The 11,270-nt window shown below is 36.9% G+C and overlaps 1 protein-coding gene across 1 annotated transcript in view; it reads right to left on the bottom strand.

Moving 5' to 3' along the window:
- Window positions 1-9,175: 9,175 nt before the first annotated feature.
- CFAP52 (cilia and flagella associated protein 52) overlaps window positions 9,176-11,270 on the bottom strand; it is a gene marked incomplete at both ends in the record, with an annotated part of 36,464 nt that continues 34,369 nt past the window's right edge. Inside the window, 5 exons of the mRNA XM_083352343.1 lie at window positions 9,176-9,357; window positions 9,604-9,715; window positions 9,960-10,062; window positions 10,583-10,734; window positions 11,095-11,240. Coding sequence (XP_083208469.1) covers window positions 9,176-9,357; window positions 9,604-9,715; window positions 9,960-10,062; window positions 10,583-10,734; window positions 11,095-11,240 — 695 coding nt within the window. The remainder of the gene's footprint in view (window positions 9,358-9,603; window positions 9,716-9,959; window positions 10,063-10,582; window positions 10,735-11,094; window positions 11,241-11,270) is intronic.

Raw genomic sequence — 11,270 nt, 5'->3', positions numbered from 1 at the left:
GAGAAGGCTGATTGAAGGAATCATAAAGCTCTGCATGATTGAGGATAATTTCTTAAGATTCTTGTTATATTGTCAGATTGAAAGAAGTACAGTTTCTTTAACAGAATTAGAGGGGGGGAAGGAAACAGACCTTCATAATTCTTAAGTTATGTAACCACTAAGTAAGTACTACTAGGATAGATGTCTGTTTACAGTTGCTTAAGTAATACAGATTAAACAGAAGGAGAGGAAGAACATAATTATTTACTGGGGAATTAGTGGGAAAAGATTCTACTTCTCATATTTTTTGGTTCTGAAAATATGAGAAGTCAACAAGTGGAGGTGGGAGGAAACAACAGAATGTAAAAACCATAGAAGGAAATGGAATGGTGAAACCATTGATTGCCAGAGAGAGAAAATATGGCTGGAATTTTGTGACTAAAAAGAACTTTTGTTAGCAGAGTTAAAATGTATCTATTATGTGCAGTGGCTACAAAGGTAGGTAATGCAGACTTGAATCTAAATTTCTATTTAATAACAATCTTGCAGCATTTTTACCTGTATAATACACACATGCAGAATCACAAATCCAAAATGAGATAAATAATCCAATTCATTTTGTGGAATATTGGCACACAGTATTAGCATTTTGTAAGCTAATATGAATGCAGTGATTTTCTTTGGGGCGTTTTAGCTCCCTGATGCTCATGTCTCTCAGACAAATCAGACAAATCACTATTTAAAAACAGCACTTAAGCTGAATATTTATACACATGCTGTAAGACCGTTCAACTATTTCAGCTAGCAGTTTGTAGAACAGACCACTTGCAGGCCAAATTTGAAGCAATAGAAAAATTTGGTTTTGAACATGCTGCCCTTTGTGGGTTGATCACTTCTCCAAGGCATTATTGCTCTTTCACTGGTCTTTTTCTCTGAATGCATTTGATAGAACTATCCAGAGGTAAAGAGAGGCAAAAAGGCAGCAAAGAAGGTTGCTCCATTTCATTATTTCTATCATGCTGATACATTTCAAAGAGATAATGTGAACAGACTCTATTATACCCAGAAAAGATTTCAGCAAAAAAACCCTCACTGGAAAGTGGACCATCCCCACTTCCCAATAGCACATAACATTTAGGTTAGTCTTGATGGTCTGTAATGTGGAAACTAGCCCTTTCAGAATGGAAATGGGAAAGATTCTTCTCTTCCTTTTCTGAAAGAGGATGTGCATCATATTCAGCTAAATCCAGCATTGAATTGAACCACTTAAAGGAGCTTTTCTGGGTCTCCAAAGAGGCATTCCCCTGAATGCAATCAGAACCATATCTGAACTTTAAAAAAATGTTGTGATTTAGCACTTTGCAAAAGTATTATGGGTTGGACTGGTAGAACATTAGCTTTGGTTTCATTTTGCCATCTGTGGAACATTAAACGAGGCAGAAGTGAAACAATCTAATCACAGATAATGCAGTACCTGTTGCTCTAATCATAGTGTTTTGTGGGGGAGAATGTTGGATCGTACAGTATAAAACCTTGCTTATGTCTGTGCTTTTTCTTGTTCTGTCTCATTTGGGTTGAAATGTTTGGTGCAGCCAGTGATGAACATGAAATGGAGGAACATCATTCCATCTTTCTTTATGGCAGGATATCCTAGACACAGCCCTAGATGGCCACAAGCTATGACTGAGCAGGTCGTTTGAAGAAGCACCTTCTAAAGCATATTCGCCCAAACAAAGCACCCCTCTTCAAAGTGTCCAAACCTGGCACAGCTGCCCCAGGTTTCCAAGTTATTTGCATGCATGTACACTGTGCATGATGCAGATACTTCCACTAGGATTCCCAATGAAGCAAAGCAGCTCTGCATGCATGTAAATATGGAACTGTCCTGGGAAAGTTTCCTCAAGGTTTTGGACAGTGCAGCTTCTGTGAATTTCTGTGAAAAGAATTTACTGCCATGTATTTGCCATGTGGTTGTGAAGCACTCTTTCAAATGCAGTGCACAATATTAGTGCATACTTTGCATATATAACACTCCAGATTCAATACCCAGAAAGAATAGAAAAACTCATTCATAATTCAGGGAGCCAATCAGTTCCAACAATAGGGGAGCAGATGGCCATAGTCATGGTCTAATTTAATAGCTTCCTATAAACTACCTGCCTTTCATTTATATTTCAGCCATATCTTCTGCCAATTCTCATGTGTACGCCTAGTGCATGTTTTCCCATGGTGCAACTCAATGAAGTTAACAAAAGTCAGTAACAATAGTTGTTTTTTTAAAAAAGTTGCAACTCAAATGTTTTATTTATAGTGTTTATGGACCCAAATAAACTTGCTTTAATCGTATTTCCTATATCCACCAAAAATTGCAAAAAAAATAAAAATCAAAATACCAAAAATTTGGTAATGAGGCTGGCGATCCATATACTATATGACCCAGAATTTACTCAGTCCACTTGTAATAATTAGACTATTTGTACTTTTGCAGATACTGTATCTGAGCATCTTCACCAGAAGACAAAAAGATAAACCTTTTAGTATAAATAACATAGATGGTTATCAGAATACTGTATATTTTTTTCTGTTTTTATGCCTCTTTCTAATTTTCCAAAGAATGTTCTTGGTAAACTATTATGTAGCTCAATAGAATTATCATATAATTCAAATATATGGAAATATGTGTCTTTTGAAAGGAGACTAAATTTTATTAAATGTTTTTTTCTTTTAATTCTTTGTTTTAATATGAATTGTTGTTTGCCTCCAAATATTAATATATGATTTTGAAGTTAGTGTATTTTAATCAAATTTCATCTCTCATTTAGTTTTGGGTCTTAACTTACTGCATGTATGGTCTATTTTGTTATTCAAAATGCTTTATGCATACACAGTAATAGAAACCATTTTCAGGTCAGTTTTTAAGTACCTGATTGAAGGTCATTTTGTTCTTCTTGTACAATTTATACACGTATTATTTTACACTACAATCCTTTTTGCAATGTGCAAAGCCATTGGAAATGAAGGTAACTGCTGCTTTGGTTGGCTTTTAAATGGAGAATAGATCTATCCAAGACCGCAAGGAAACTATATACAGTATACTGGGAGTCCTCCTAGATTCACAACTCTCCTTAGAAGACCATATTGTAGCTGTGACTAGGGGGGCCTTCGCCCAGGTTCGCCTGGTGCGCCAGTTGCGGCCCTATCTAGACCGGGATGCCTTACGCACGGTCACTCATGCGCTCGTGACCTCTCGTCTTGATTACTGCAACGCTCTCTACATGGGGCTACCCTTGAAGACCACTCGGATGCTCCAACTGGTACAGAATGCAGCCGCGAGAGTTGTACTGGGAGTTTCCCGATACTCCCATGTCACACCTTTGCTCCGCGAGCTGCATTGGTTGCCAGTTGTCTTCCGGGTGAGGTTCAAGGTGTTGGTAATGACCTACAAAGCCCTTCATGGCATGGGTCCAGAATACCTTGGGGAGCACCTGCAGCCGGCATCAACTTCCCTTCGCCCAGTACGCTCCCACAGAGAGGGCCTCCTCAGGGTGCCACCGGTCAAAGAATGCCGACTGGTGGCCCCCAGGGGGAGAGCGTTCTCTGTGGGTGCACCGGTTTTATGGAACCATCTTCCGGTTGAGCTCCGGATGGCGCCCGATCTCCGCTCCTTCCGGCGCGATCTTAAAACCCATCTCTTTAAACAAGCTGGCCTGGCCTGATGGGACGGGGTGGGATTTTTATAAACGACTTTAATTTTAAATTTGTATTAATTTTATGGGCATTGTTTAATCATGTTTTAATAATTTTAATTTTTGTATCTAGTTTTTATGTATTGCCCTGTTCACCGCCCTGAGTCCCCTGGGAGAAGGGCGGTATATAAATTAAATTAATAATAATAATAATAATAATAATAATAATAATAATAATAATAATAATAATAATAATAATAATTAGTAGGTATCAGTAGTGGAATCATAAGCAAGGGAGGGATATTATCTTTTAGTCTCAGCATGTAATATTTCTAGGTATATCCAGCTAGCACTGTTATCAAAAGAGTGGTACATCAAATGAAACTTTGAACTGATCCATTGGGTTTTGTTTATGTTCTGAGAATTGTGGTTCTTAGTGCATAAATAATAATTTGCTATCTGAAGGAAGCCTTAAAATTTTATGGAGGAAGGGAAACTCTCTTTAGAGAAAGAAGCGGTGGTAGAAAAAAATAAAACAAAAATATTGGGGAAAAGTGATATTAACACAGGCAATAAACCATTCTGGTCAAATACATTTATCTTTGTGGAATAAAATACAGATGTTAATGGAATTTAATGAACTACTTCCAAAATGACTGAAACACAAAAGTGTATTTTTAATGTTCTGGGTAGTGGTACAAACCAGCCAGCTGCTTGAAGCTGCACCCAGCTTTTTATTTTGACACTTTCCTGTTTTTGCCTGTGGGCAAAAAGCTCTGTCCATAGGGGTTGGACCTCATCAGGCAGACCTAGTGAATTATTCTTGTCTTTCCGAGAGATTCCTACCAGATGCATATAAATATCTAGGTCTATATTCCTAAGATACAGAATTTTCATTAATATCTCAAAATCAGCAGAAACATTTTCATTAATGCCCAGGTTAATACATATTGGATATAATGTGGATATTCCTCAAGTTCTTTTTGAAAATTTCAGGTAAAAATGTAAGATAATATAAGTAGAGATTTGAAGTAAAGCATGATTTTGAGGGACATTTAAAAATAAATTGTCATTCCATTTTTCTTTCACAAAACACTAAGCAGCATAAACTCTAGAAATCTTTGTCATTTGTTTTTTTCCTTTTAGCTATATTCATTGATAGCAGAATTGGACCTTCTCCTAAATGGTTAAGTGATATAGTCTGAGCCTTCTTTGGAATATGGAGCAGGGTTATGGCTTTTGGTAGGGGTTATTTTTCCCATATGCAATTTGTGAAAGTAGCATTTGCTTTCTGCTCATCTCAGCCTGCTAAATTGCCCATTTATTATTTCTGACTTTGAAGTTAAAGTTGATATTCAGCATAAAACAGCAGGACCACCTTGTTGATTTTGATGAATCGCCACTGATTATGGTATCCCAAACATGACCTATCAAGCCACACAACCCATTACAAATTTCCTTTGTAATGTCTGACACAATTCCTCTATCTCCTTAGAATCTACTAAAGATGCACTGTCATTGTTACTGTGTCTGTCTGTAAGTCTTAAACAGTCAAATCTGAACATTAGAACACATTGATTTTTATTGCAAAAATTGAGTTTTAATGAGCATGTTTCATTCTTTCCTTCCATTCTTATTTTAAGTATCATTTTGATTACTGATCGATGAAAGCTTCTTTCGTATCTCTTAGTAGCATCTGGAATTTCTAATCTAGCAGAGATGCCCTGAGCAGGTCTCATCCTGTGTTCTTTTATAACAGGTAAAATTCAGCTTCATTCCAGTATCTTTCTTGATATCCACCATATGAATACAGCATTCCACTTCATTATACAGGTGAGCTGAGAATAATAGGATTAACCTCTGTGTCTTTGTTCAAGCCAGGAATGAAGGAGGAAGGGAACTTAGGGTATTAGTCAATTATGCCTGGAAGAGTACTCTTAAAATCACATTCTCTGCAGCTACGTGCAAATGGAATGTTAAGACTTTTTATATTTATCACATTCTTAAGAGAGTTGTTGGCCCAAAGGCAGCAACAGCAGAACTTGCAGCAACCTACCAATAATTCAGACCCATATCTGAACAGAGAATTGCCTGAATTGAAGTAAACATTTGTAGAAGTCTCTTTCCTTCCTCTTAAAAAATTGTCTGAGGTAGCTAAATTATATACAATAAAGGAAGCTTTTTAGTAATTCCCTTTAAAAGATGGCTTTGGTATAAGTAGGAATGGCAGAGGGACAGGCAAGCACTGCTTTTGTCAATTCACCAAACTGCCATGGACAGGCTCCACTGATTTTTCAACATGAAAGGTTGGCTGCGTGCACAGTTACCCTCTGCTGTGGCAACATATGCATTATGTTTAGGATGATTTTATTTGCCTTTGATGAATATGGATGAGACCCAGCTGTTCAGCCCTACAGAACATGCATTTTCTAGCCTAGATCTGTGCTCACCCCTTCAGAAGCAACGAGCTAGAATCTATGTAGTATGAGGTGCTGCCCTATAATGCACAGATGAAAACCATAGGAATGCCAATTCAGTGGCATGGATTTACCCTAGTAACTCTTCGATGAGCTTCCTCAAATACCATTATATGACATTATTGTAGACAATAATGCAGCTAGATGTATCCTTAGTCAATCCATCCCATGCTGCCTGCACTGCTAATGCCACAGGGGAGCCCAAGGCTGACCAATGCTTTATGAGAAAAAGAACAATAGTTTTGTTTATCAGCAAGCTGTTATTGTCATTTCTTTCCTGTTAGAATTCTTGTATTTTCAGGGGTGGAACACGAACAGTTTTGTGTATAAGCACCAAGCATTCATCAGAATAACATCAACTGAACATATTCTTGAGAAGGCAAGAATTTGAAAAAGCCAAATGGCAGACTGGCATACAAACAATAGTTTTCCTAAAGGTTTCAGTAAGTAAAATTAATGTTATGTGACCCAGTGGATTTAAAGTTGTAATTATATCAAGATCCAAACTGGAGCTTTTTCCACATGGAATAAAAAAGTATTTGGCTGCCCTCTAGTGGTTGCCTTGGCTGGTACTAGAAATAGCATGGCTGATACTCCTATCCTCCAGATGTTCATGCTTTCACAGTTCCATCCTGCTATTTGGTTAACAAAAAGAAAACTTCTTGAAGCGCATGCTCTCCTAGTGAAAAATATAATGGGCATTTGAACAGGCAACAGATAATTTGCTTTTTGTCATCTGATCAATTTGTTAATCTGATTTTTTGCAGCCAATTCCCCGCCCCCCCTTTAAATCACACACATACTCTTCTGGACTATAAATTGGGTTCTTAGGGGTAATAACTTTTGCACCTAGGCTACCTCTGGTCAGCCCATTTTACCACACAAAGATAGCTGGAAAGTAATTCTGAATTAGTTAAAAAGAACATAAACTGAAAGTTATTTATATTCCCTCCCAATCAGCCAATCCCATTTCCCTGAAACATGTTGTGAAGCTTACGGGAGGGGAAAGGATTACAAAGATATTCCTTGATAAAAGAAGATGCAGAGTCAAATCTAAGGGCTTTGGGATTTATATGTAGTAACTGAGCGGATGTAATCTCCAGTAAAATTTTGCTTGACTTGATCAGAGATGATATGAAAAGTGCTTGACACAGGACTAGGTGTTTTCATCAAATTATGAAATATGAATGCATAAAACTTATTCTCTCATGTTTAAGCAGAAATATGAATTAGTTAACAAAGATACTATTAATACCTCACGGGGCATTCATGTTTAATTATTTTTGCCCCAGAGGCATAGCATCAGAATAACTGATGGGAGCTCACCTGTAAAGTCACCACACAAATCAAACCCGTTCTGAAATTTGCCATTCAAGTAGACTGCTTTTGACTCTGAATGAAGAAGCTTATATCCATAAGTCACTAGAATTACAGGAAAACCTCACTAAATAACAGAATTCCTTATCGCACTTCAGTGAGAGATTAAGCTTTTCAAATGGCAAAGTAGCACATCAAATGAAGGAGGTTAGTTTTCTTTCCCTTGTCATCTAGCTGTCAAGATGTCAAGAAGATGACTGTCAAGATGTCAAGAAGAGAATGTCAAAATGTCTAGATGTCAAGAAGAGAATTCAAAAGTTCTCACCTATATCCTCACGTCTCTCTTAGAAGACAGTGCAGTGCCTTGCCTAAGGCCTAGATCATTCTTCATATGAGGAAAAATAATGTGATTCCTCCCTCCTGATGGTCATAAGTCCATCCATTATATCAACGATCCAAGAGTTGCAGAAGGCAGAATAAAGAAAAATCAAGACAAATATGGCTCATGTCTGTAAGAAATTTATTTTAGAACACTGCCTTCTGAATCGAGAGACAGTTTTCAGGAACATCTTTTGTTTTAAAGAAACTAAATAAAAGCTGTTTCTTATACTTTCACAGATCAGAATGATTAATTTGCAATTTCCCCACTATGACAGTTAATGGATTTAATGTGGAAGACAATAGATTATCCAGAAGAACTCTACTGAATGCTATATAGATGCTCCTTTGTAACTGGAAATGGCACAGCAAGCAGCCAAAGTAGTATATGTAAAAAAATGACAGGTTCGTAGTCTTTCATCCCGTATAAAATAGCAAGAGCCTTCAGAGATTTGCTTACTTAATTATACCACTGAAGACAAAACCTTTGAATTAGTTAAGCTTAAATCATATTTGTAGGCAAATGTTAGCCACCTCAGAGAGAATATTTGCAGTTGACTGGGGAAATGTCAAGAATTTTCTCCCATCCAAAATAAGGGCATGTTGGAATTTGTTTCCAGCACTTCATCTTGTGCTGTTTTCCAGTATTTTTTCTATTTTGGGTGGGAGAATGAAATAACAATTGAATAGGTACATCCTGCTACTTTACTTCTATTTATTGGAGATGAGGGAAAACACAGAAATAGGGACTTGCCTGGAGAAAGAGCTGTACAATACAACACAGGCAGTGCGTGCAAGAGGCTGGTTGTAGGTCTGTGAAAGACTCCTGACTGAACTATATAACTGGGGGGAATTGAAGACCTAACTCACTTGAGGGATTTTTAAATATTCCTCTCTGGACAGAGACAGCTGGGATTCACAATCATTGAGGCACTGCATCATTGAATCAATATATATTCAAACCTGTTCCAAATGTAAAGCTTTTATGATCCCAAGTCTTTTGCCTTTTTAATAAATGAGATTTAAGGATGTTTTCACAATAGATTTGTGCAACTTCTAATTCAATGTGAAGGAGGGAGTATGTCAATATACATCAACTGACATTTCAGGCATCATACCTTATAAACATAGTACAAATATACCAAAATATTATATAATTAAATAATTGAAACCAATAAAAACAAATGGTAATAATAAACAGGTGTTTTTTCAGACTAATTCACTTCTGAACAAATTAATGAAGTTCTTAAACGAAACAAGCCTTTTATAAAAACAATACCAACTTCAACAGTTATTTAAAGGTCACCTTTAAAAAACAGTAGAAGTAGCAAATATTTTTTAAGGATTACAAATGTAAGGATATTTCCAACGAAGGATAGCACCGTCAGCACTCACACTCACAATTAATTTATTGTTAGGACAGATCTTCAGGCGGGTGATGCTGCCACTATGACCAATCCCCACAGAAATCACTTCACCTTCATTATAATCCCACACTTTTACTAGATGGTCATCACCTCCTGTAGTATGAAGAAGAGAGAACTGTCAGCATTCTGCTTAGTAGTGGGCACCGAACTACAGTTAGCAGCAAGATATGGTAGATAACGTTTCGATTTTGGCCTCCAGTCAGCCAACAGTGTTTTCTTTGGATGGCCTCCATTCCACGTTCTCATTTTATGTTTACCGTGAGAAGGAGAGACTTTACCAGGAGGGAGAGATAAAATATATTCAAAATTATTGCTTTTTTAAAAAACAAACAAACTTACCAGTCACAAAATACAACCCATCTGTTGTAATATCCATTCCGTTGATAGAACCAGAAAGGGAGCCCTCTAATTCTCTGATTGGGGATCCATCAAATACTTCCCAGTAACCAATCTAGAATCCAGAATAAAACTGAATAAAGGAAAGTCATAGAACACTACTTTTCTACAATAATTAATTACAGTAATTGGAGTCATACAGCTAGGTGTGATTTGTTGTTATTTATTCAAATTTGTTATAGCCACCCAGCTCCAATTGATTTCAGACTGTCAAAAATGTCTTGGATTGCAGCAGTATAGAAAATGAATGAATGAATGAATGAATGAATGAATGAATGAATGAATGAATGAATCCTTACCTTCCTATCTGTGCCACTTGTGATAAGCTGATGTTCATCAGGGTGATAGCATACACATTTGAATAAAGTATTGGCCAATATCATCTGCCGTCTCATGAAGTGGCTAGGAAAAAAAAATCAGCTTCTGAAATGACATTTAACTAAATACCTTGACCAATAAATCTTGCTTTTTGGGAGCTGCTCTACTATTTTTGCCTCGGCCAAAAAACAAACCCTAATCTAAAATCAATACCTTGAGTAATCTAAAAGCTAAATAGAGTTAGCCTTGATTAGTATTTGGGGGACCCTCTGGAGAGCTACAGCTGTACCCAGTTCTGTGAAGTTGAACAAATATTTAGGAACATAGCAAAAAAAATGCTGCTTCTCTCGTGCTAGGAAAACTGCATGGATTCGTTCAGGAATCGATCTTTCAAAGCAACTTTGTATTTCCTACTGATCTGCAATGAAGGAAAGAATTAAATCTCTTAAGTTTCTAGTACATATGAAAGCATAGGGACAATCTGCTTTTGTCACACAATATACCCAAGTCTGGCATCTGTCTGATCCAATTATTCATTTGATGAAAAAAAGAATTTAACTCAGTAGTATAACTGAGCCATACTTCTATGCAAAAGTGATCTTACACAAGATCCCAGATAATGCACGTTCCATCAGTGCTGGCTGTGACACACTCCTGATTATTCTTCTTTATCTTGATGCAAGAAATAGCAGATACGTGTTCCTTCATTACTTCTTCTAGTTTGCGTGTTTCCTTCCCAACTTCCCATACTCTCACCTGATAGAAACATTATTTAGCATTCATGCCAAAATGCTGTTTGAACGGTCTTGCAGTTCATAGATTTTGGGATTTGTGGATTATGATTTGTGGCACATAAATATAAATCAATTATTGTCAAACATTCACATTAACGTATATCTCTTATTCTCTTTTAAAAGAAAATGCTATACTTGGTATTTATCTATCTGACCAGCCAATTACTGTTTTTTATTGCAACAGCATAGAAATATGTTTAGTAATATCACTATTCAGGTTCTATCTAGCATGGCTGAATTATCATTTAATATTATATTCAGAGCATAAAGACATACTTGTTGATGAAATCTGCAAGGCATATCAAGTTTGGGGACTCTTTACCTGACCTTCACCACCTCCACTGATTATTCTTTTGCAGTCACTTGTGGTAGCCACAGCTGTCACACCCATACTATGAGCATGCTCGATCATGTACATCAATCGCCCAGTTTCTGGGGTGAAGGCACGGATTTTTCCATCATTCCATGCTAACACAAAATAAAAGGAGTTTGCTAAGA

This window comes from Vipera ursinii (genome assembly GCF_947247035.1).
Source record: "Vipera ursinii genome assembly, chromosome: 2".
Lineage (NCBI taxonomy): Eukaryota > Metazoa > Chordata > Lepidosauria > Squamata > Viperidae > Vipera > Vipera ursinii.
Note: the sequence above shows the minus strand (reverse complement) of the source record. Positions and strands in the feature narration are given on the sequence as shown.